The 26,819-nt window shown below is 48.3% G+C and overlaps 1 protein-coding gene across 1 annotated transcript in view; it reads right to left on the reverse strand.

Moving 5' to 3' along the window:
* Window positions 1-26,819, reverse strand: part of LOC144719116 (roundabout homolog 2-like) — a 155,076-nt gene that overhangs the window by 43,596 nt on the left and 84,661 nt on the right. The window contains exons 3-11 of the mRNA XM_078594959.1: window positions 17,836-17,993; window positions 13,971-14,091; window positions 13,016-13,154; window positions 11,110-11,237; window positions 10,192-10,203; window positions 8,462-8,586; window positions 7,704-7,875; window positions 4,624-4,829; window positions 1,992-2,073 (exon numbers count right to left, since the gene is read on the reverse strand). Coding sequence (XP_078451085.1) covers window positions 1,992-2,073; window positions 4,624-4,829; window positions 7,704-7,875; window positions 8,462-8,586; window positions 10,192-10,203; window positions 11,110-11,237; window positions 13,016-13,154; window positions 13,971-14,091; window positions 17,836-17,993 — 1,143 coding nt within the window. The remainder of the gene's footprint in view (window positions 1-1,991; window positions 2,074-4,623; window positions 4,830-7,703; window positions 7,876-8,461; window positions 8,587-10,191; window positions 10,204-11,109; window positions 11,238-13,015; window positions 13,155-13,970; window positions 14,092-17,835; window positions 17,994-26,819) is intronic.

Below are 26,819 nucleotides of genomic sequence, written 5' to 3' on the forward strand. Positions count from 1 at the left end.
CCCACGACATCAAATCACATGACTCATGTGACATCACGTGTTGCGGAAAATATCGACTGTGAAATTAAGCGCTGCATACAGTGTTCCTCTGGTCTCCGCACTGGTTTTGTGTGCTTTGCTACAATATCAGCGACGTGGGCTTATTTACGGTCACTGCGTATATGCCAGTGACAACTGTTTTAGTGAACTTGGCCCTTTGGCTGACAGCCTAATCGAATACCTGGTGCCACGTGTCATAATCAACTCTGGATGCACTAAGCCTCACCGAACCTACAAGTGCTTCTGTATTGACTTGAATAGCTACTCACCTGGCTTTGCAGTCGATCCAGGTAACAATGATTATCCCCTTGTTCACTTAAAACATAGGCATCTTCGTGTTGGTATGTGTAGTGCAAGACCCTCTAGATTAAGTGGTGGTACAGTAGCAGAAGACACAGCACACGTCAACTTGGGCTCCATTCCCGTGGGAGGTGCTAAAATGGGCCCTGTTCGTGCGGCATAACCACGAACGCGGTTGCAGACATTACGGTCGTCATTTGACATGACATCGGACAGCAAAGACCGGACCGGAGTAGTACCTCCCACTTGAATGGAACTGTTCCGTAATACTGTTGTAGATAACAGCTGCCTGATAAAAATTAACATTCAATGCAATTAACTCAATTTACCTATCTTTTAGAACTGCGAGAGTCTCGTTTTTGACGACGATGCGGGCTTTCGCGACTGTTAGGGTAAAAAAAAAAGAGCAGTTGCACGGTTTGCTTGGAAAGCGTGTGTCGTCATTTTAATTTACGTGGCACAATCCTCCCTCTCGCTGGCCCACCATCTATCCTCGTCTCCCTCTCGAGCCTTCCCACTTTCCCCAGCGACATTTTCCCCTCCGTCTCCATCCCAAGACCAAAGCCGAGGTCTGCTGGTCAGCTCAGAGCCCTTGCTCCCCTTTTTCTCGTGAAAGCTGCCCCCGAAATCTAATTTTACAAATTGCGAAATGGAGGTGGCGCTTCGCCTGTATTCCCATTTCCCACATCCCCGCCTTCACGGGGGGTGGGGGGGGGACAAGGCAGAGATGCATGAATATTTGATGCGGCACACTAAGATGACATTTCCAACTTGCGTGGCAGCCGAGGGCTGGTTAGTGAGGTACGCGTGGCAGGGCTAGGAGCTCAGGGAGGATAATTCCCCTGACTCGATCAGGAAGGCAGCCTGAATTTAATTTGGCCAATTAATGCGCGCGGTGCGACAGCACAACCGCACAGAGAAACCAAGTTCCTTCTTTCTTCTGAGGGAGATGGGGGGGAGGTGGGGGGCGCTTAAGAGTGAAGTTGCAAGAAGATTATGGGAACAGGAGGGGGAATGGCTTGGAGATGGTGGGAGAGTCGCTCGCATGGCAGTACGATGCAGGAGGCCCAGCGGTAATAAAGCATATCAAAATTCTCCACCGCATTCCAACATATCGCACTGTCTGGCTCGGAGCACTCACAGCACAATTTACTATGCCAACAGCGGCCTGTCACGGTTCACATTTCAGAAGTGCGGTTGTAAACAAAGTGTTCGTGGAACGCCAATGAAAAGACAAGGCAGGAGATTTATACAATATCTGCCAAGTTAATGCCAAGGAGTGTCTTCTTTCTGGAGGGTATTAACTCAGGGTGGAATTAGGTATTAATGTATTGTTTGTGATCGATTCTTACGCTCAGGATACAAGGATTGAATCATGCATGTGAGAATATTTTTTTTATTTGTATACATTGTATTTCATTAGTTCATGTGACCTCTGCAGACACGAGCTGCACTACAACGCACCACGATGTGAATTTTGTGATAAAAATCAATTTTAGTGTTGAATCGTCACCCCAAAATCTTAACCGTTACAGGCCTTGCGTTGACAGCAGCTCATAGGTAGGAGTCGATCTCCTATTCCTTGAACTCCTCTGTTCCCGTTAACACAGCACACATTCCCCATGACCCCTGTGCTGAAAAGCAACGAATACCTTGAACGTCCATGAAGGCACTCCACGTTGTCTCCCCGCTGGGGCTCACCGCAACACAGGTGTATAGGCCGGCATCCATGAGCTGGCAAGGGGGGGGGGGGGGACGGAGAGATTTAGCGACGCAATTACGTGGCCGCAAAAAAAAAAGCTCATTTCACAGGTATCAAAAAATACCCTGCAGCTAAAGTGCTCCCTGGCCCAACAAAGCAGCGTGTGCGCTTACAGCGAACATAGCCAGGAGATATACGCTGCCTCCAAGTCTCCCGTTTAGGAACAAGGCTATCGACTTTCCTGTAATATTCCCAAACCAATATTGGCTTCTGTAATAGCCTGCTTCCCAAAATAGCAGCGCAAAAAAGCTTGAAAATAAATAAAGAAACAAAAAAACATACCCGAGATCATACAGAGAAATGAAACAACACAGACACTCTGTTGATGTGTGAGGTTGATGCGGCTTTAATGTACAGATCTACAATGAGAAATCCTATCAGCACACCACAGAGCAATTTGTTTTATATTCATTAGCAAATGTGGCTCTATTTATTCTTTGTCCTGCTAAACAGAAGGCAATGCTATCAAAAAAAAAGACCGATGAAATAAATCAAAATTCTATTTTCCCTCTATGAAGCTTCAACGTCCCATTATGCTCCAATTTGTCTTTAAAACGTGCAAGGTTATTTTAAAAGAAATTTTGAATAAAGGAATAACTACGTTAAAAAAAAAATATCACAAACAGTGCAGGTTTACCTCCATCAAAACCAGACGGCCAATGCATTTCAGAGAGTTCGATTTTTGCGAGCAAGGTCTCCCGTCTTAATCACTCAAACTTGCTGGGCCTGACATTCCAACAGAACACAAACGCTTTGCTTTCAGCAAGCGTGCGGTACGAAGGGCTAGGTGTGTAAGGCTGGGTCTGGACCAGAGGGGGATATTGTAAAAGGCTTGCCAGAAGAAGAGAGAGGGCGAAATAAAATGTAGCGACCTACACCTCCAGCCACCTCTCCCGCGATATCTCTCCCTATCCGACCATCTCGCTCTATCTCTCTTTTTTCTTTAAACTTCCATCTCTTCCCCGCCCTCTTCCTCTCTCTCACCCTCTCGCTCTCTCGCTCTCTCAATCGATATCCATTTTCGCCACGCGGGCTCTGCTTCTGGGCCTTACTGCAATCCTAATTAAGAGGCTGAAAAAATGTTGTCGTGCATCATTATTATGGCCCGACGTGTGACGGATCCATTTTGAAAGCCAGCTATGCCTCCAGCAATGTGACAGAATGATTACATTAACAGGATAACATGCTAACTCCAAGCCATCGATTAACATTTACCGGCAAGCAGTGCCAGCAATCATTATTTTCATGCGCTTCTTCCTTAAAAATTCGTTTTGTTTATCCACAACACGGACGGCAGAGGTGGCTGCGTGTGGCCGAATTTTGCAAGGGAAAAAGTGGCGGGGCCTTTCCGCCAGTGACTGATTGAAGCCGACAGTCACCTCTAGGCGGTCGTGTACCCACATGTCCCCCCCCCACCCCCGCTGTAACCTGCCCTCCCTCCGCTCGAACGTTAATCACCTGTAGCTCTGCATTCAATCATAGCCTGTGGTACGTCGCCATTCACCGGTCGCCACCACACCTGCTACTCGCCGACAACATCCCATAATAGTCGCGGCATATACGCAATGCTGGGTTGGTTGGGGGGGAGGCGGGGGTCATCAGGCTAGTGGCACGTGGTCTGTTTAAATTTAGTGTTTGAACACACTCACTTCGAGGGCCGCATTTACTTTTCATTTCATTTGAAAAGGCTGCAATGGATTTTCACGTCTGAATTGCATCATTCTGTGCATTGGCTTTTGAAGAGTGTGAGCACGCCTAAGTGTACTTTGGTGTTAAGTAATTCTGTATACTTATACACGGGTACATTTACGTCACTCTCGTCCGAGTCGATTGGTAAATGCACACCTCTTGTGTGGCGCACTGGAGTGCTCAAGCAGAGTACCGCACAATTCATCCCACAGTGCTTTTAAGAATCCTTCATCCACTCACAACATCCCAGGCACTCTTTGCGATGAAGAGGAAGAACAAGACCACCTCCTCAGTAACTGCACAAGAAAGTGTGGTACGTGTCCACGTCATTCGGTTGTCACTCAGTAGTTATTCTTACCTCCGGGTCATCAGCCCACTTACTCTTCCTCACAGTCAAATGTATGTGCTTAGCATGTCCTGTGCATGCTTGGAATCGCACCACATTGATGAGAAAACATTATTATTGTAAACATTAGTGTTCTTAATATGGTATGCTACCGTGGTGTAATAGTTCGCACGTCTGACTTGCAATCAAGAGATTGCCAGTTGGCTCTCCAAATGGGCAAGGTTCTTAAATCCTGTCTGCCCGTCGCTGTCCACCCAGCAGCATGGCTCGGTACGCCGCAGTTAGTCGATCAGCAGGTCAGGTGTGGAGCGGTAAAAGTTGGGTACTCCCTCATCTTCCACGGTGTCTGGGCCAGCGTGGAAGAGTAGGCCAAAAATACCCCCTAGAGGGCTCCGTAGAGCTCCTTCCAATGGAGGCTCCTCACCGTGCTAATTGGAGGTGCGATTGAAAGACAACACACTAAAGAGGACAACGAATGTTATCCTACCTGAACGTCCTTGATGCTCAGCGTGCCGCCCGACTGCAAGGCGAGTCGCGCGCTGCCCAGGCTGAGCTTGCTGCCGTCCTTGAGCCAGTGCACGCTGGGAGTGGGCATGCCCATGGCCTGGCAGGCCAGCAGTGCCACCGAGCCCACGGCCAGCGTCTGGTTGGCGGGGCCCTGCCGGATGATGGGCGGCGGGCTGTCTGCCAGGGCTGCGGGAGGGACGGCAGCGTTGGTTAGACACCCGGTGAAGGCGATTTCGGGGGTGGCGGGGGCGGTCACGTCGTCAGCAGAGTACAGTGCAGAAAAAATAATTTGCCGTATTAGTAGTTCTGTGTTCCCACTTTTGTGTTCGCCACATTCGCAAACACCGACTGATCAAGTGTGGTCAAATAATCCCCGTGACAGGCATGGCGTGGGGGAGGCCCTCATCCAGCAGTGGATTGACAAAAGGGCAGCACTATGTGCCAAAGTACAATGATGGTTGCGGTTGGTTTCAAGTGACCAGCGGTTTTAATGCAACTAAAGCTCCCTGCTTCGGTTGAATAGTCGTGATGCAGGGTGACAACTGGATTCACATATCAACGTTGTTGAATTGTTATTAACGTTGTGGTGTATGTAGCACCTCAAGTGTCTGCAGGGGACGCGTTAATCAATTGCATACAAAAATATTTTGAATATTTGATTTTCACACACGATTGGACGCATTGTATTGTGAGCATAAAAATGTATTTTAATCCATGAATTTATCCATTCTTAGAGGGCTATTATTTAGATTCATAGCGAATGTGGGCAACTATCAAATCGTGTTATCTACTGCGAATTGAACATTACGCATGCTACGTGGTAAAGATTTTCAGGATTAGGTTATTACGTGATTACATCAGAGCCTGAATCCCAACTATAAATACATATTTACATGTTATAGTGGAACAGTTATACCACATATGTATAACGGAAAAAATGGGTCTAACTTTTTTTTGCTATCCATTGCAAAGCAAGTGGCGATCAGGAATGACGAAAAGCAAATTAGACGCGGAACTCTCTCCAGCGCATCAACTTGCCAACCAAATCAACTGCAGTTGCCAAGTGTGTGACAGCCTCCTTTTGTGAGTGAGCTGAGTCAATGAAAACTCAAAATGCATGAGAGCTCTTTCTAAACGAGTGCGGAACATTGTTTTGTTTCATTTGTCTAAGCGGAAAAGAGAGCGATCCCAGGACCACGGCGAAACTGCCACAGACTATTCCTGGGACAGGTAGCAACCCTCGTGAAATCCCTGTTGGCAGTGGCTCAGTATCTTAACATGGGCTCTGGATGGCCATTATTTCTCTTTTTTTTTTACTTAGCTTTGAAAACATATATTTTTTTGTTAGATTGTATCATTTCATGATCTACGTGGAAACACAATTTGTATTTTTATTTTAATTGTCGTCTTTGCAGTGGCACATTGCCAGTTTGTTTTAGTAAAATCGCAGCGGTTGAACATTTCCTGTGAGTGACCACGCGAAGCCCACTCTATATCTGAACAGCAAATCAGAACATCACATGACCCGTTGCCGCCCCCATGACCACTATTAATCACGCATCACATCTCCATCGTACCCCGTGAAATGTATCCGCATTTCAACAGCGAGTGAAAAAATACAAGCAAAAAAATACATAACTATAGTAATCCACTCTACATTAAATAAAAAATACACTCGTCACAAAGCGCTTTTAGCGGGTCGTGTGAAGTGTCCTTTGATAATGTCTGTGCACTTTCCGTGAATTTAAATGTTTCATTCACAGTGCCTGCGTTTAGTATTCGGAGGCAGCTGCGGCAGCTGCCTCCGAATACTGGATGCATGGTGATTGCTAAAAGGATGCCGTGTTTATTTTTCATCAGTATCGCGTCATGCTCGCCGGACGATCCATCAGGGCTTCTAACCTGCCATGTACCACTACAGGTATCATTGATGTTAAAAGCATGGGTGTGTTTTTCTATGAAATGAGCAGGAAATACACACACGAAACATTTTCTCTCTTCCTATTCTCATTACGCACGTCCAACAGTATAAGTGCTCTAAAATGTGACCAAAGTAGCCCGCCAAAGTGCAACTGGAGTAATGTACTCACACACAAGCACTCAACATCGCTGCATGGATAGAAAGCCTGTATTTTAACGATACATGGCAGAACTACAAAGAAATATGAGCTGGGTATCAAAGACCACGAATAACTATGGTTTTGTACTTGGTCAAAAATCGCACATGAATCAACACAACCACAACAACCATTTTCCACTAAGTGGCAACGACATCGTCACTTGCCTCTGCGCCAGGCTAGGTGTATGTGGAGACCAACGTGGAATCGGACAGTCATAGAACAAACCCAGTTGCTGTGGGTTAACAAGACTAGTGTGAATGATGAATGGATCAATTTCATTACCCAGCACACGCAGGCAAACATACACAAACACAAATAATAATGCAAACATCCCCTGTATAGCCTGAAACAAACTTTTGTGGCAAGTGCTGTTTAGCGAGCACCCATGAAGGCCACCATAGCACTCGAGGGGGTGGGTGATCAGCACCACGCCCGGCTGCTTTGTCTCTCCAGTGGCGATGTTTACACATCGCACCAGGTATTTATTTGAGGCTGAGTCGACCTAGGGGAGGTCCAGGACCAGTTCCGATAATCGTCACACACACTCGTGCATACGGGAAGACATTAGCCGAGCAGTGTTAGGTCAAATTTCGATTTAAAGCTTTCGTGACTGCAGGGATTCATCTTCTTGGTTCTTTCGGTAAAGTCACGTAGAAGGGAAGTAATAAAATAATAAAAATAAAACAATAAAATAATTCTCACGACGTTTCGGCCACAACGCAAGCAGCCGTCCTCAGGTGAAGAATGAACCACCACCAAGCTTGGAGCCATAAGCTTGGAGCCATACGCTCCAAGCTTGGTGGTGTTTCATTCTTCACCTGAGGACGGCTGCTTGCGTCATGAGAATTATTTTATTATGTTTTATTTTTATTATTTTATTACTTCCCTTCTACGTGACTTTACCGAAAGAACCAAGAAGAAGAAGTGTGAGGTCACTCACCATCGCCGACTTCCAGCAGCGCCTTGGCCAGGATGCTGCCGGCCACGCTGAGCGCCTGGCACGTATAGTAGCCCGAGTCCGAGCGCTGTACGTCCGTGATGGTGAGGTGGCCGGTTTGGGACACCGAGAATCGGCTCGACGGCTGGGATGGCTGGTTTGGAAACAGCAGATTCTGCAGGGTGTTTGGTGGGTGGAGGCAGGAAGGGGATTGCATGAGGGTCATGTGGATGGCTGCATTTTGTACCAAGTGAAAGCTTAACTGCGGCTCGTGATGGAAGGTCACACGATTTGAAAAATGAGGCTTGTGGGTTCAGAAAAGCGTTGAGTGTGGGAATTAATACATGGTGTGAAAAGCATCGCATGGATTCAATTTCATTAATTCAAACCATTCACATAAAAAGAAAACCGAAACAGCTTAACCATAATCCCTTCCCTCGTGTTTTTTTTCGGCAACTACCGCAAAACACATTGGGTTTCAAGATTTAATACGCTTTTGTTTTCATACGTTCATTACTCAGGGTTTTCTCCCACCTAATTATATCACTTTCATAATTCCCCAAAACACAACACCCCAAGAGAATAAATTGGCATCGTTTTCAGAAAACGAAATCAGATTTTGGCAAACAATTACGTGAAATGTATCCCTCAAACAAAATTCGTTCAATTTCAGTTCGACGCACATTTTTTTTACGACGGGAATTATGCTCCCTGCGCCTAATTGCGGTTTCCGTATTGTAACTGCACCAGCGCCGCATTACCTGGCTGCCCTCCCGTTGCCAGAACACGGCAGGGGGTGGATTCCCCGTAGTCTCACAGAGGAAGGTGGCACTCTGACCCTGAGCCACGATCTGGTCCCTCGGACGCACCACGAACTGGGGCGGAGCTGCGCAAACACACGGGTTCAAAAGAAACATCTAAATGAAGTGGTCAGTGGACACACACTCACACACACACGTGGGGATGGGTTAATGAAACATGCAGAACACAGACACAGAGAGACGTGCATGCGCACGCAAAACACACACTGTTTGCTTGCTGGACGCAAGGGGTCATTTGAGCACGAGGCTGAACACATTTACAAATGAACAAAAAGTAGTTATTGGGCTTCTCACTGCTTTCGTGATCGCTTGCGGTTTCTATCGCATGCAGATGAGCACGGAGTGAAGTGTGCACGACACTTGTGCAACAGCACACATTATAGGCACTCGAGCTAATTCAAAAACACTAACACACCAGCAAGAGAAACACTTACAATCAAGCCATTCGCGCAGGCCACTCCGCAGATGAATTCAAGTGCTGTTCCTCACTCAGTGGCTGATTTTAATGTTAATTGCCAGACATTAGAATTTAATTAATGAATCGTGGAAGCAGAGCAATCACATTAGCGCGAGTGCTCGATTTACACGTGTAAGGGTCCCGGCGCGTGCAGGATGAAAGGACGCGGCTCGCACACGCACACACACGGGCGCCAGTTTGTGCGCCGAAATGATAAAAGCCATTTACACGGGGAACAAAACCATCCCTGCTCTTTCCGTGTCATTAGCGCGACACAATTTACATAATACATCTGATGCTCGCCCCGGCCAGGCTTGACACATCCCCTGTCCCCCCTGGACTCCGCGGGGAGCGAGACGGAATATGGATCATGCCCGGGATAAAGGAGGCCCCGTTCTGACGGCGACCCCACGCCACCGATGCACATTAACAGCGCACTGATTAGGGGGAACATGCAGCCTTGAGTGAAGAATGCCATTACAGAGGGCATCACCGTGAGCCAGTGGCCAAATACTTTGTAAAGTGAATGAGAAATGAATGAGACACAGCTGTGACGAACCTTATTTACACTGGGTATAATTATTGTGTTTATGTACGTTTAGCATAAACTGCAGTGCCGGCATGTCATATTTAATGTGTACATATCAAGTATCGTATATCACTTCCCACATGCCGCATACATTAGTTGTATATCGTACATATATATCTGACGTTCATATATCATGTTTATGTCAGTCATGTATCACATCTGCACACTACGCAATGTAGATATACTAATACAGTACCGTATATGTCTGCCCATATTTTATGATTTTTATTATTGTTTCGGTTGTATAAAACACCTAAATTATACGGTGAATTCAAAAGATTACAAAATCCCATGCCTTAAATTGACGGCCGGCAATTTGGGGCGATACCATTAATAGGAAAAGCACAAAAGGGAATGACGAATAGTCGTTGGTTTAATTCCACCTATAAATGAGCACGCGTGCAATTGGGAAAAAAAAAACAATTTTGCTGATTTACGGAGGCCGTGGGTGACAGGGAAGATGTGTGAGCCGCCGACAGGGCTTCCTGGGAGGTGCAGGCCACAGCCTGATTTAAGGACGACGCCAAATGTTGGGCGGCCACGACCCCACTGGCTTATCTCGCTCACACACCGGACTGCCGGACGTCGCTCCTCGTGGACAATGAAATGGAAATGGTCACTTACCATACGGACGGACTGGGTGGACGAAGGAGGGGGGAGGGGGAAAGGGAAACAAAACACAGAGAGAGAGAGAGAGGGGGAGGAAAGGAAAACAACAAAAACAAAAAAAGGAAGATATGATTACAATGGGTAATGGATAATGTCGATGTCTGCGTCAAAAAGTTGATGGCGAGGTTGGTGACAAGTAAACGGCGCGCGTGCCGAACACAGATAGGTCCTCTGTAATGGTCAGCTGTTGTTATGATCACTCTCAAAACTCTGGCGCTCGCGTAACGCAAATGGCTCGATGACAGCGCATGGAATTTGTAAGAAATGCCAATATATTTATTTATTTATCTACCGTGTAGGCAATGTACTTGTCCGCATGTGAAGTCTTTTGATTTTTCGTGCACAGTGTTTACCAATAGGCGACAATTTTCCAACGCTATCGATGGTGCAATGGTTCATGCTATGCGCTATGAACCTGGCGACCCCGAGTTAAATTCCTGGCCATGGCTAACACCAGAGGCGATTGTGATCTAGATCTTTCCTGGGCATCACCTTTACCAACCCACTGACCAGCGTGGTGAAAAACGGTCAAACCCCATCTCACATGATAAAGCACGGCACGGGGAGGCCTTTATCCAGAAATAGATTGCCAAAAGCACCGTACATTTAAATGATGGCACAAAATGTTAAGTCCAATAACCCACATGATATGCGGAGTGTGGCTGTGTCGGCACGGAGATGTTGTGACTTGGTAGTGTGGATGCGCGAGCTTGCGTTTGAGTGATCGCCGCTTTTGCTGAGCGGTGCACTCATGTGCCGCACTGGTGAGATGTACCCACCAGGGCGGCGTGTGGATGTGGTTGAACGTGTGCTTAGAGTTGGGGGGGGGAGTTGGAGGGGAGGGCTGGGGCGATGGCGGGGGATCAGCTGTACCGTGCACCACGAGCGATGCCGATGCCTCAGCTTTGCCCACGCGGTTCTCGCCAACGCACGTGTACGTGCCCTCGTCCGTGCCACCCACACGCTCCACACGTAGCGTGTAGTCGTCCTGGATCTCAAACCTGCCACGCCATGCCATGGCACATCATGTCACACCGTGACACACCGCACCGTGGTGTAGCATGCCACCAACACGCGACGCCACACCATGCCATGGAGAATCCACGCCACATACTATGCAACAACTCACCATGTCACACCACGATACACGAAGGTACCCAAGGAAAGGCCATATCATGACACGCCACGCCACACCACGGCGGAATACCACGTCACACCGGTGATGTGGCCTCGACGTAGCAGCGGATGTTTAAGATCTCACGATTTCATTTGTAAGAGTAGGGCATTGTGTGCCAGTGTTATGGTCCACAGTTGAAGAAATTATTACCACCTAAATTACTCATTTGGGATTAAACATAGCAATCATTGCCCCAACCGTAAAAAAAAAAACTTAGCAGGGCCCTCGTGAATACATTTACAACATTCGGTTAGGCTTTTATGGCTAAACAGGCATAAAAAAATATACAAAACACGATGGTATTCTGTTCCATGCCATATTCAGACTCAACTCCATCTCATCTCAAACAATGAGCTTTCATGGCTTTAAACATGGGCTTTGTTGTTGCGTTTGAAAGGATTTTCATTGAATCCATTTATTTTTTATTATTATATGGTCAAAACGTAGATCAATTAAACTTATGGTAATGAAATGAAGGCCAGCCAAATGAAAAGCTGAAAGAAAGTAAAATATCCTCCAGTGTTTATTTTTCTAATTTTATTTTTTACCAGTATCCTTATTCTCTTTTAACCAAGATTTAAAAAATACCATTTTAAAACGTCTTACAAAATATCACGAAAATACACAGAATGTTTTAACCATGAACCACTGATTTCATAGTTCATTACATAAGCCAATTAAATGTTCAGTTTACACACAAAGCCACTCATGCACATATCCGCTTCACTTTCATGGGCTGCCAATGCTGCGCGAGTATGGCAAAAATAGGTTGCAGCTATGTCCGCTCTGTCGGTGAGAGATACATTCGCGCCCAGGTTTAATTTTGCACCATCAATTCCCCGTCGTTGCCCATCCGCATGGCTAAGAGAGAGACGGTACCTCTGCAATGCCGTGGGAGCACTTTCATCTCTTCCGTGAGGAGTGATTTCAATGCATATGCTCCGAGGAGAGCCCTCGTCCTTAAAGCTGTAAGCCAGAGTGGCCAGCAATAAGATTCCTAACCTAACCTTTTCAATCGCCCCCGGGCAGCACTTTAATAAGAGCAGGTGCTTTAAGTTGTTCCCCCATTCCTGTCCCTTCGCGCCAATGACAAGGGAAACCCGACAATAAGATTTTTTGCACGTCGCCCTCTTCTCATACCGCCCCGCACGGGTCAGCGGTTTTGGATTGGCTCAAAACATCATAAGAATATTATATTTTCCCCCGACCCGCCCCTGTCCTCCTCCTCCTCCTTCTCCCACAACTATCGCCTCACCGTCCTTGGGACAAGGCCTGAATGTGCATTTGGAGAAAGTGGACTCGTCAACAAAAAGGCTGCCAATCTCTTTGGCTGGGAGGCGTAGGAGAAAAGGAGCAAGGACGTGAGGAAGCAGAGCGATGTAATTAAGAAGAGAAAAGAAAAAGCTGCAACATTGACTGCATGAAAGCATGTTTTTTTTTAGTTGACAACCGCAATAAGTGACTGCTCTACAGCCGAGCGACATTTTACGCAAAGCGAATATTCTATGCTCCGTGCGGCCGCTCGGGGTTGACAAAAGAGGGTCGAGTGAGAGAGAGAGAGTTGCGATGGAAATTCCCAGATCCTCCTGTGCCTCATCTTACCTGCCCTTGGGGAGGTCTCCATCCTCCTTCCTCCACCGAACTGTCGGCGGGGGGTCGCCGTGGACCTCGCAGCGGAACTCCGCGTCCGAGTCGGCGAGCATCACAAGGTTCATCGGCTTTCGCGCGAACGTAGGCCGCTCTGGGGACGCGTCCGGGTGGGTGAGACGCAGGGACGGGACGAGCATCAGTGAACGGATGAGCAACTCAGGTCATTAAAGGTCAGGGTTAAATATTCATGAAAATCTGGTTCTGAAGAAGTGGAGGCATTTTGAAGGATTCTAAATTCCCATTACATATTCTGGGAGGTGATAGATGCATGGGCAATTCATTTGTACCACGCAAGGAATGGTAGGTACAATGCAAATGATGTTCGATGTCGGTGAGAACCAGCCTCAGTGGCTGGATTGTCAGCCAAGACCTGGTGAAAGGATGGAAATTAGGGCCCCATGTCTGCATTCACCCCTGACTGCAGCCCAGCGCCCTGGCCACTGTGTCCCATGGGCCCCGGGGTGGTTGCACCGCCTGCTCACTCGATAGCTATGCCACTGTATGTATGTTGAACTTCTTTTGCACCCTACGTAGCCAACCATGCTGTGCGGGGGAAGGATAACAAACTAAACACAAAAGGAAGTTCGAAAGAAATTAGTTTTCAATGGAGATGATTTAAAAGTGCATAGCTCCAGTGTTTTCCGAATATCAGAAGGAAGAGCGTTCCAGACGGTCGCAGAAGCACATCTGAAAGCGCGTGACACAGTGACCATCCTTGTTCGATAGCTAGTTAACCCAAAAGCCGCTGCTGCTGTGATGATGAGCGGAGTTCACGCGATGATGGTTTGTGTTCCTTGACGAGATGAGCGAGGTATTGTGATTCATTTGCGGTAAGCACGTGTTCTGGATCCCAGCAGTTTGCTGCAGAGTCAAGAAGTGTTTGGCCGGAGGGGTTGGTGGCACGTACCGAACACAGCGAGCTCCGCCGGTTCGCTGTCTCTCTCTCCGACCATGTTGGTTCCGACGCACACGTACATCCCCGCATCTGCCTTTTGCGTGTTCGAGATCATCAGTTTGCCTCCGCGGATCTGCAAGGAAGTAATCCATAAAACAAGATCACAGGGTGGACTGCAGGAGTGGGGACAATTGAATCATCCCAAAAAAGGCACATGCATGCTGCAAAAGGTGGTAACAGACTGCCTGGAGTGGAACCTGGAGTTTTCTTTGGAAATGAAACGCTGGCCCAAGAGAGCCCTGGAGTATCTGGGGTTGATTGATGTGAGAAGTTTCGTGAATGTTTTGAAGATTGCAAGGTGCAGCTTATAACTTCTAAAAAAAACAACCCTGTGTTCTGTAGGTCTGCCAACAAGGGAATCAATAAAAACGGGTCAATGGAGCCATTCCTCTCAAACAAGCTTCTAACGCCAGGTCTGTCAGGCCTGTCTGGGTCAATATAAAGCATCTTCTGTTTGTTTCACTGAGAATTCATCGTCAGAGTGGGGAAAGAAAATTAACTCTGATATTTTATTGGATATTTTACCCCAGGGGATCAAAGTTTTGTGGTATAAAAAAAACGAGCCAAGATTTTGTTTCAATATATTTACAGTTTTTTTTTTTAAACCATAAAACAGCATTCCCTGCATCAATATTTATCAACGGCACGGATAAAGTGCAATTTTGGAAAGGCATGATACTGGACAATCTGCATGGATAATGCATTAGAGCGGTATGCTTTCAGCTGGCAATGCTATGCCTATAATAACAATACATTTGGAGGTAAGGCTTACTTTGACTGTAAAGGAATATAGCGGAGCAATGACGCCAGGTTCCCATGAGCACCTAACAGCCAAATTGCCAAGTTCATAATCCAGGCAAATGGGCTATTAGAGCTTAGGTTCTCACGGCAGTGATCTGCAAGCTCTGCCAGGTCATGTAGCCTACTTATGTAGCTCCTTCAGCAGCGGTGAACTAATTACTTGGTGGTAATAATAATGAAAAAAAAATGTCAACACATTCAGCTAACTCACAGCCACAACTTGCTTCTATTGTATACATGAAACAACTGCAGATGGTATGTGAATATATATTTCATTGCTCAGAATATTCTAAGTCGATGTTGAGGATTAATGCGATGACACTTTGAGTGGCGCTTCCGTGCCAGAAAGGTGCCATGTATGTAAACAAAAATAAAGTTGACTTGACATGCCTTGACATTCGTCAATAACACTGCACCGAGCCCGTTGAACCCATGTTGGAATAAGGCCTGAGCTGTACCGAGTCGTTCTAGGAGGAACGTTCCGTCAACGGCCCAGCACAGCTCAGACACATTCCCCCGTGGAACCTCACACTGCGGTTCCAGCAGTGTTCAACAACAACAACAACAGCAGCAGCCGCCATTTGCCACTAAGTGGACGGTGATGTCACCACGGCGCCTGTGCCAGGCCAGGGCGTTCAGCCCATGTCTCACAAGCTCTCGCTGTCAGATGTATCTCCTTGCATGCGTGGCTCTCCTTCGGCTATTGCGATTGACTCGCACGTGCACAGATGCTCGCGGTAAAGGGATTGGGTAAATGTCACAAAAGTTTTGAGATGATTAGTGGTTGGGAATTCTCGTGGTCCACTCACCGCTATGTTAGTCTCCATGCGACCAACTATTTGATGCTCTGCAATATTTGCATGGTGCCCGTGGAAAATAAATGTGACATCTGTCAAGGTAGCATGTCGAGCGTTTGCACCACGAACCAAATGGTCAGACCTTGAAAATCGGCAGCAAAATGTAATTAGGAAATAAATCTTCCTTAACTGCCACGAATGCACATCGCATGACTAATATGGCACGTTGTATGGCCTCTATGCAGCAGAAATAAGCTTGGAATTTAATTCGTAAAGTGCATTCTTAACGGCCACATTAAAACGTTACTCTCTTCGCTAATCAGGTAAGCAAATTGGAATATTAAGCAGACAATGCACACCTCTGCCCATTAAGAGGTCATGTCGCTGCTCTTATCAGGTGGTCCGGAAAAAAATAATCCCTCAATGGTTTCATTGCAGAAGAAAGGTGTAATCCACTCCTGCCTAACAATAGACCAATTCTCACTGGCGTCCACTGTCCTCACAATTAAATAAAATATTCATATCTAAGAGCGCTATGAATGCGCAAAGGCGATGCATGCTTGGTATTACACCGAGAGACAGACAGAAGAACACGTGGATCAATGAACATGCCCAAGTTAGAGGCTTCATATTGACCGTTGAGAAATATAAGTGCGCTTGGGCAGGACGAGTCATGCCGAGACGGGATGATAGCCAGTGGTTGAGACTAACCGTGGAGTGGCAGCCAATGGAGGGAACAGGCCTAGGAGCGTGTCCACCCGTGGGGATATAGCGATGAGATTGGCCCTCGTGTAGCAGGCTTGGTGGAGTGCAACATCATCAAACTGTGAGGGACGTCGATGGCTTGAGGAGGCATTCATCCAGCAGTGGATAGATAATGGCTGCCGATGATGGTAATTTAATAGCAAGCAAAGAGTGCCTACGTTGAAGGTACGTGAAACCGACGATCGTGACAGATGCATCCGCTTGCCCGGATGCAATCCTCACGTTGCTACGGTCTGGGTTGAGAGAGCATATCCTTACCCATATCCTGCGTTTGACCGGAGCCACGATGACAGATATGGCACTTTCGTTTCAGTGCCGTCCCCCGGTGTAATGTAAATTTACTTCTCCGTGTTTTCACTTCAATAAACGTGCGAGTTTAATTAGGCTCCACTTCCTGGTTCAGGTGGCTGCCTTGCCGGCCGGCCGGCGTGCGACGAGGATGTAACGTTGACGTCTGTCAGTGGCCCCGCATATCCCCGAGCCTAAAGCTCCAGGGAGCTGGGATCCGAGTCTCGGGGGCTACGAATGAAAAATGAATCTTGTCTCCACAGTCTGGGAATGTTTTAAAGGCGCCGGCGAGGTTCACGGTTTCAACACGCTCACCGATGAACTCATTAAAGGGAGGGGAAAAAGAAAAATGGTTGCAAAAATAGCACTTGCTTTGTTGGAATCATTTTTCCAAGGTATGCGATTAGCGCGAGTATGTAGCCGGCAATTACTGTCTTACGTGTTACTTTTATTCTGGAACAAAGTATTTCATGAATTCAGAAGCCAAAACGTGCTTTGTATGGTGAATTAGAGAGCCCAATCTGCAGTCAAAGCTCTTCTGGGTTTAGGAGTTGAGAAAGATTGAGCCTCAGTAATGCAACGAGAGTTCTACGACATCATTAATGGTGAGACAAAGTGAAAAAAATCAATGTCGAAATGGATTATAGCCCTGCTGTGGTTTCTCTGCCCACAAATGCGGTTGCTTTATTGTCATGATTAGTAGCAGATGGGTGTCAGCGGAAACGCACAACCCTGAAAACAGCTCCATTCAGAGCGTCAATTTCTATCTTTCCTCGAGGGCCATATTCCTGAGACACACGGCAATCTCTGGGACATGTACGCACACGGAAGGTAACTGTGTGCATCGACACGTATACATGCCTGATGGTGATTAACCAGCCCCGGTCACCTGGTGCTCTTGTAGTTATTTACAAGTTGCGTTCCTCGTTGTTGTTGTTTACTGGCTTCATTAGCTGTTGCTCGGGCCAATCTGTCCGCACTCCTCGCTCTCGATACGACGCCGTGGGAATTCCGGTCGAGTGAGGTGCACATTGATTCCTTATGATTTCTGCGCTGGCGCTCGCTGACAATTCCCGACTCTGCGTCGATAAGCGCATTAATGCCGCGAGTGTGTGCCGCCCCCATCCCCCCTTCTCTAGCCCCACGGGGCCGCGCTGTGCCCATACCGTCACACGCTCGTCCTTATCCGTGAGCGCCACTCCGTTGCGTTTCCAAGACACGGTGGGCTCGGGGTGTCCGCGCGGCGGCAGGCACTCCATCACGGCCGGCTCCCGGGCTGCCACCACCACGTCCGATGGGTTTTGCCGGAATTCGTCTCGCAGAACTACGATGATGCAGAAAGAGAAGAAACAGAGAGATGCGTTCAGAAAACGTGACCTTTGCTCTCGTCATCGGGGGGGGGGGGGGGGTGAGGGGGGTGTGGGGTCAGTTGGCGGAGAGAAAAGTGTGACTTGACCGTCGCTACAAAGTGGTCACATTGCCCGTGTGCGTCCATTATAAATGATACATCCTAATGCGCGCATGTGATAGGAAGGCAAAGGTCATGGACGTAGTTACATTGAATCCCATGGAGCATGAGCGCAGCCCATGAAAGCAGCCGCGATGTTATGATCACAATCGACTCATCAAGGTCAAGAGCACTTCCGAGGGCATTTAAACTCCAACACAGATAGAAGGGGGGGGGGGAGGCATTACCCCACCACCATAAAAAAAACACCACTGTAATAACGACGAGGACAACAACAGCAATAATACATGTGCAATAACGGAGCCGCATCCTGGGTGACTTGCCCCGAGCCATTTGACAGACAGCCTCTCGAAAAACAACAATAAAGGAGTCTCGTGTAGCGCGCGAGTGACAGGCTCATCCTCTGATTAGGGCCTCTAATAACAGGGATTCACCCCGGCGGCACTGAGCGGCACGAGTCATTGATTAAAGATTCCGAGCATCTGTTGGCTGCGCTTGCAGGCCGGATGCGGGCCGGTGGATGAGCGCGAGGCTGAACGTTTCGCGGGGCGGTTTATTGGAGCCCATCTGTTGTTGGTTTTGCGGTGGTGGTGGGGGCGAGTTGCAGCCCTGAGGGCTGCGAAGCGCCCGCCCGTCTCTCGCGCAGCGATAAACCGGGGCCGGGCCACGCGGCCGGAACGGGGGGCCCGGAGCCCACCCGGCACGGCACCAGAGCCCGAGGAGTTCGCGGAGTCGACGGAGCTCGCGAACGGAACGCGCGCGCCGAGGTGCGGGGGGCTGGCTGGCGCCCGCCGCGTTTGTGTGGCCACGCTGGACACGATCCGAGGGTCACGGCGCATCTCACGGTGGTCTCCAATGCCGAGAACCCCCACCGACCAAGAGGTTTCAAGGGAATGCGTGAAAATCAGCTCGCGGTAGCGCCGTAAGAGCAATGCGCTCGAATTTTTCACGTCGAATTCCATAAAAACAAAAACTTTTATGAAATCACGTTTGGGATTTCTTCTTCTTCTCAAAACGGCCCATTTGGAATGCTGAACGGCCCCTTTAAACGATGTTGAATGTGAGAGGCCCGCTTTCCATTTCTCATTACTCGCTCTTTATGAGAAGTGCAGTCTCCAAGGGCCCTCGGGCTTTGCGTGTATTAGCAACTCTAATATATACAGTGCATTTCCAATGCAGGGCGCTGACACCACGCTCCCTGTTCCCTCCCGGGCAGAAGCGTGCACGCGCAAGTCAGCGGCCGGCACCCATAGTTGTGCGCACAATTAAACGTGCCCCGTGTTACCTTATAACCTCGAAAGGTACGCGCTTGATTTAAAAACTATGCACGGCGGGAGGAAAAATATTGGAAGTGCACGCCGAGTCTGGTGATGGGGCCAAGTTTCTATCGCCTTCAAAGGCACGCATAGGAAGCCTGTGCAATAATAATAATAATGCCGTGATGTCATTTGGAGATAGTGGAACAACCCCTGTTGTGGGCGGTCGGGTCTCGGAGCTAGGAATGCCGCATGCACGCACGCACTCACGCGCGCGCGCACGGCCACATCATGTGTGTGTGTGTGCGACCCGATTTCAATGCGGTTCATTACAATTTTCACATTCATCCCGTCGACCCCCGATCCCCCCCGCTACAACACACCACCCAACCGCCGCAGACAAGAGCGGCGGGCTGCATCTTTTTAATGGCGAGGATAATCCAAATGAGATTAGTTCAAAATGTGGGCTGTACACGCGGCCTTCACCGCAAAAATAAGAAATGACGGGGGGGGGGGGGGTCACAGATGGATCTCTCCACCACCGCCCAATGGTGCCACCAGGCAGAGATTATTTATTTATTTATAGCTAATTAATTATACCACGAGGCTCCGCAAGAAGGCGGGCGGGATTAGGCAGGTGCTGGGTGGGATTATCCGAGTCGCAGCCCCGCTCACACCCTCTATGCTAATTACCGCCACACATACGCCTAATGTCTTGTACTAAAGGCAATATTAGGGGAGATACGATCAGCAATGATGCGCTATTATGGTTGTAAATCCCACCCACGGGCATATCTCCGCCCGAACCTGAATTTAAACCGAGGGGGCAAGCTGGTCCGAGGGAGGCTGCGATAGTCGGCTTATCGCCAGAGGCCAGCAGAGTGAGGGCCTAGAAACTCGCCAAGCCCACTGACCCAACTCACTCCACCTCTGATGGACAGTTACATGAACACTTTCACTGGACTAAAAACACCCCACATTTTTTAAATATATATTAAGTGTAGTTTTCAAAGTGAAAATGCCATTGGAACGTCAAACTGTTTGGTGCGCCTCAGAATATTAGTCTTCATTAAAAAAATATATACTTTTGGAGAATAAAAAACTGAAACTCCCCCAAAAAAATACTTTTCCAACTTTAGGCCCTTGAAGTCGGAGGAGACGCATTTGTCACATTGGCCGAGTTTTAAAATTGCACAAGGTGCTTGAGCACTTCCCTGCAAAGTCGAGTAATGCGCACAACTGTGTTGGTTACTTCACATTCTCTAAAAAGACAGCTCCTTGACTCGCTAAGTGCACTTGGCTCACGGTCGATGGCGGTAGGCGGCGAGCACCACGGTGGGTCAGAAAAGAACATGGCATTGCACTCACTACCCACGGCTTGCGGGGGGGGGGGGGGGGCCTGCCAGCACCAGCGCTGCCCAACCCACTCCCCTCCCCACCATCTCGGGGGGGGGGGGGTCCCACCACAACAACTCACTCCCTTCCCCTGGCTGACTCGTCCACCCTTTACTCCCCTCACCTTGTCATTTCACTCAGCTCACCACTCTGATGCTCGCCGATGCCCCCCCCGCCTCCAATCGCCTCCCTCCCCCTCCACCCTTCAATTCGTGTTCGCATTACATGATGTTGCTCATACAGTCTTCCTCTCTACTCAACAAAATGCATTTCTTATAAATCCCAAGCTTGCATTCAATTCTAAATCCCAAGCTTGCATTCAAAGTTAAATTGCACAATTTAGACAATTCTGGGAAGCTGCCGGTGTCATCTTTAATAAAACAACAGATGAACATGAAAATAGATTTTTTTTTTAAAGTGATCATTCACCCAAGCAATTTTGACTCATCCACCGTTGTACACAAACCCATGTAATGCGCCTTTAAAAAAGTGACCGGGTACAGACGTCACCACGGGCAGCCTTGCAGGAATGCATAATACCATAACCACAAGTGGCTGACACATTAATGTACTCGACTCAACGGGGCTAATGAATAAGTAATTACGTGTATCTGGAGCAGCGGGGCTGCAGTGTGAAAGCTTCTGCCTGGCAATGCCACGAGTGCAGGTTGTGTGAACATTGCCACATGCTCCAGCCGAGAATTAATGCAATGCTTTAAATGTAAGCCTACGTAAGCTAGTGATGATGGTGGCATGTGGATTAAAAAAAATTATCCGTTTTCCTTTTGATCACTGCCCAGCCGTGATATAGGGAAGTAGCATAAGGCCAGGGGAAGGTTACTTTACGTACAGTGATTGTGAACAGGTTTCATAAAAATAACAGCCACTATTATGATAATGAACTAAGAATGTTAGTTGATTGACCTTCGAAATCTCATATCAATATCCATTTATACAACGGAAAACGAACCGTGTGGTATTAAAAGGTGATTTACAGCCCCTTGCTTAAAACAAAGACAAACATCTCCCGTATAGCCTGAACAGACTGTTGAGGCAAGTGCTGTTAGCGAGCACCTATGAAGGCCGGCGCAGCACACGAGGGGGTGGGTGGCAAACACCTTTGAATCCCGAGTGAACGATGTTAACACACCACACCAGGCACTCATTTGATGCTGAGCCGATCTAAGGGAGGCCCAAGACCGGTTAAAATAATCGTTACTGGTGTTGGCCCTGAGCGGTAATTGAACTCGGATTGCCGGGTTTGTAGCGCAACGCGCTAACCGTTACCCCACCGCTCCCACACACACACAAACATTCATAGAATGTATCCACAGCAATATGGTTGAATGCCATCCCACTTGTTTAGACATATTAAACCGATCAAAAAATATCCTAAGCAGGGGTGCCAGGGTCTCACATTGCAACAGTAACGTTGGGGCGCATGCGTTGGGGTTAATCCCCTTAGTTTTGACCCCACCGGTGTTTTTTTTTGCGGCCAGTGCTGACCAGACTGTTGCCACGTTTGCACGGCCACTTTGAAGCGAGCCAGCCCCAGTTTTGGAACTGAGCCACTGAGTTCCCACGGCAGCCTGCCTGGGCTGACTCGACGCAGGTTCACAGCGGCACTTCCTCGCTTCCAGAAGCATGCGATCGGGCCCAGTACCTGAGCCACGGACGTCATGGGGTCAGCGCTAACGTGACGATAGCTCAGTCGATGCTTGCTTGGGCTAGGGTTGCCTCATCCAAATGTTAGGGAAAGGAGGGGGGGTGAGAGCTTCGGTTGGGGGAGGGATTAGAGTCTTCTTCTTCTTTCCTATGGCTGATGTAGATGCAGGGCGACAACTACAATTTCACATTCAGGTGGTCAAGTCAGACAACCGCATCAGGTGTAGCGGAGTGTATCACTGTGATGTCTCCTTCATATTGTGGATCAGGGCATTGCGTCGTTATAAGCTGTACGGTCTGTTCTGGATGAACACAGTCGAACACTGCACAGTTTTACATTTTCCATTTGTGCATCAGGTATCCGCATCTGCTGCCACGGTTTGTGCAGTGCTTGATGTGGTTTAGGGTGGACCGTGAGCGTCGTGGAAAGATCAAAGATTGGAGTGGGAGGGAGCCGAGTCCGTGGCGCTACATGGTCATGAAGCGTCGGGACAAGAAATTAGTCCATGTCAGGGGCAGTCGCAAGAACAGTTTGGCACGGCTCCAGCCATGGGTATTTAACTTTCGTGGAAATGCAGAATGTTCTACTGGGGCGAAAGAGAACAATTGGGCCACCAGGTCACTCCTGCCGTGCCAGGAGAAGAGAGTGAAAACCTCACACAGATGTATGAGAATGGGTTAACACGATGCACAATAGTGTGCGTGAGAGGGCTGCCTCTCTGTGCCCTGAATTTGTGACACCGAGTCATGGTTGTGGAAAAGAGTGCGACAATTTGAATGTGAACCCCCCCTCCCCCATATTATGCACGTTTAGTGTGTGACAGAATAATTATAGTGATGACAATTTCTTTCTTCCTTCTTTTTTAAACCCCCTGAAAAATTATTTTTTTTAGGTGTTTTGACATTCGGAGCACCTTGTTGTACAAAGCTGTTGAGTGGAATCCTGGTCTGATGCCAGGGTGTTCAGCACATGCGCTCGTTTATTTCGGGCATGTGGTGCAATGAGGAGGGGGGGGCATAAAAACCAGTAGCGCGTCTTAGCGCAGTTCAATAAGTGGGATGATATACAAATGGTGTGTACGATAAAAAGACATTTTTACCAATTTTTTTTCTTTCAGATTTTGTGAAAGCTTAACCACATCAAGTGCCATCCCCCCTTGTGGCAAACCTCCTGTGGGCGGGAAACAAGGTGACAGTGTCCGAAAAGTTGTGTTTGTGATGGGAGAAGGGGGCAGGGAGGGAGGAGATCGGGGTTCGGAGCGTCCGTGCAAAAAACGCTTCACCACAATGGGTATTGATCCTTCCTCTCTGACCACAGCTCGCACCTGTGCCTGCCACATTACTGCGGCCACCAGAGCGTGCATAACGCCTCGGTGTTAATTGTGGAAGGGAGCATTTATCCTGGAGGCATTTTGTTGGAGTGCTCTTCCCCGTAGTTGTGCTAACATGCCTGTAACGTTGCTACAATCACTGATGGTTGCTTCCCGGGACCTACATTCTGCACCACCCCCATCGCCTTTAATCAATTCTTGCAATCAGCTTCTCGTAAGAAACACTGAAAAGAATAGAAAAACAATCCACACAACCCAAAACTGGTTTTACAATCACGAACCTCACCGTGGGCCTAGTTCATACGGCTGTAGTTTATACGGAATCTGGAGATTAGCTTTGAAGTAGTGGCCTGATAACCCAGGTCAATTCATCTCCAGTTTGGGCCCCAAGTGTAGCTGCCACCATACCGATAATCATCACCAAACCATGTCCGACCACACTGCCGCCCCAGACTGTCTGAGCAGCTGTTGGGAGCAGAAAAGCATACTGGGTAGCCCTGTTGCGATGGTGACAGGAGAAAAACACGCTTCAATCGGATGGGCGTTGGTTTTGGTCGAGAATTTCTCCCATCGGCTGTCGAGAATGATCCAGGGTGAGTGCGGATACCGGCACGCCTGATGCGCACACGAACAAAAAATTGAGAATTTTTGGCCCGCATGACTCGCCGCCCGACACAAGACATCCAGTTACGTGCTTGATACTCTTGCAATCGGCCAGATTTGGAAGTTTGAAATGAAATGTAATCAACACCTTTATCAAATGGATTACAATGTGTAAGCGGTGTGTGTTAAGCTCATTTGGAAGCCAGCAGTAAGTGACATTAAAATTCTTATCCAGGGCCAAGTATTGAATTTGGGTTTTTTTTTCCCCCAAGACGTCTGGTTAATGTGGGAGGGAATTAGGTTACAGTGTTATTGAACATTTAAATACCAGCGGCCATGCACTGAAGCAGCTCGTTCACAATGCTGAGGCCTCAAATCCTCGTGCCTTTGGGTGCGTTACTCCAGCTGGTAATTGGCTCAGACTTATTTATCCGAGGACGGTCGCATTGTCTGCCGAGATGACCATCTGGCACGCGAAGTACGTGCCTCTAATATGGGGCCAGAAAGTGGGGCTTGCCAAACATGCGGTACATCTCTGGCCTCAACCAGGCTCTTGCGACGAGCGGCCCTTGACAGCGCTCATCCATCAGCGGAGTTTAATCTGTTCTTCTGCCATTGTGCCATTGTATAATCAACTTACCTAAAATGGCAGATGAGGAGTTTTAATTATGTGTCCATGTTGACAAATAGGATGGTGGCAGATACACGGTGTGCGTGGTGATCGGGGGGACATTTTTTATTGCATGCAAATGTGGCGGCGTCGGCGTACACCGCTCGTTCAAACGCGTGTAGGGCACGGCGGCCACCAAGGGACGGGGCGGGAGGATAGGGTTGGTGGATCAAGCAATGACGTTTCTGCGATACGATTCGCGAGACGGCGGCTGGAGGGGTTGACAGCACGCTGCCTGTAGGAGGCAGCACAATAAGGGATTTTCCACGGCTTCACGTTCGTTCTCCCCTGACGTGCGCCAGCGATCTCCTGGTACTCCGGATCCACTCACACGCAAAACTGGATCCTCCTGAAAATTACCTTGTGACTTTGTGTAGGATTTTCTTGGCGAATTAACGCGTTATTTTTTTATTATTATTGAAATAATCTATCACGAGATTAATGGCTTGTTGTGAGAGGCCATTTATAGAAGAAATAAAAAAAAACCCGCTCAAAATCCCCATCACCCACCCCCAACTAAAAGCACAGGCTGCGCTTTAAAAAGTCTGACCGAAACGAAAGAGTGTACGTGACAAGAGCAGCTGATGTGACCGTTTTTTTCCGGAAGAAAAGCGTGCATTGGCGCTCCATGCCGTGTCGCCACTCAACCTTACGTGACACGTCAGCTCTCTTTGTACAAAATAATAATAATAAAAAAAGGCATTGCAAAGAGCTATCGCAAAAATCTGTACGCAACCTCTGGAAAGCACCACATGGCCAGAGATAGCCGGCGGTCTGGCGTGAGGACAGGAGTTGAGCCCATTTATGGCTGTCTCTTTCAGCTATGTTTTGTGGAAATATAATCAATAAGCTTGTCGTCCTCGGGTACACAATCGCTAAGTCCAACGGTCCCCATTTGCTTGCTTGTGGACACCGGAGACATTGTGATACACTGCACAACAGAAGACCACGAGAATGTGTCCGCACTCTGCAGCGATACATATCGCTGGATAAGTGGCGTGGATACAAACGGAGCCATCTGAATAAACTCACATTCAGAACGGTAATAAACATCCTTACAAATGAAGTGTCTGCGAAAAACGGGCCGCGAATGAACCAGATGCTGCTGCTCAAAATTAGATCACAAACTGTCTCTAGTGAGCAGCTGAAAAATCTTGGTGCATAAATGAATGTCATTGCCTCCCGATCGACCAGGCCATGGCCCACGGCTTCAACTGCCGTGCAACCGCTTAAACAGACAACGCCCGCGAACAGCGGCGAGGTGTTGTGACATTACTGGTGCAGATCACTTTGCGTAATTGACGTGGCCTTCCCCCTGCTCGTTTGTGGCACAACGCTGCTCAAATTGCCCCCCGGATGGCCTGCGCACTTGCGAACGCGTGCGCGCGTGTGTGTGCAGGCACCGGACGCGAACACACTCGGGCGCGCACATGCACGGGCCCGAGCACGCGCGCACTCGTGCACACGGCCGCCTCCCGCCAGGTATCAGCCCGCTCACCGTAATTGGCTCTGTCATGGCTTGTTCGAACAAACAGGGTCAAGTTCGCAAAGGCAATATGTTTGCATTAGAGGGCGATTCATGGGAGAATTTGGAATAATGATCGCACAATCAGCGCGGTCGGTTTCGCGGAAAAACCGCTCCACTCGCCGTAAAATTGCGAAAACACAATTATCGGTGCAGGCTTAGACACGAGCCCTCGGCTGGCTCACACATTTTAATATAGGCATCAATGAAGGATATAACGCATCTTTAATGGTTTAA

This window comes from Lampetra planeri, chromosome 5, assembly GCF_965212315.1.
Source record: "Lampetra planeri chromosome 5, kcLamPlan1.2.h2, whole genome shotgun sequence".
NCBI lineage: Eukaryota > Metazoa > Chordata > Hyperoartia > Petromyzontiformes > Petromyzontidae > Lampetra > Lampetra planeri.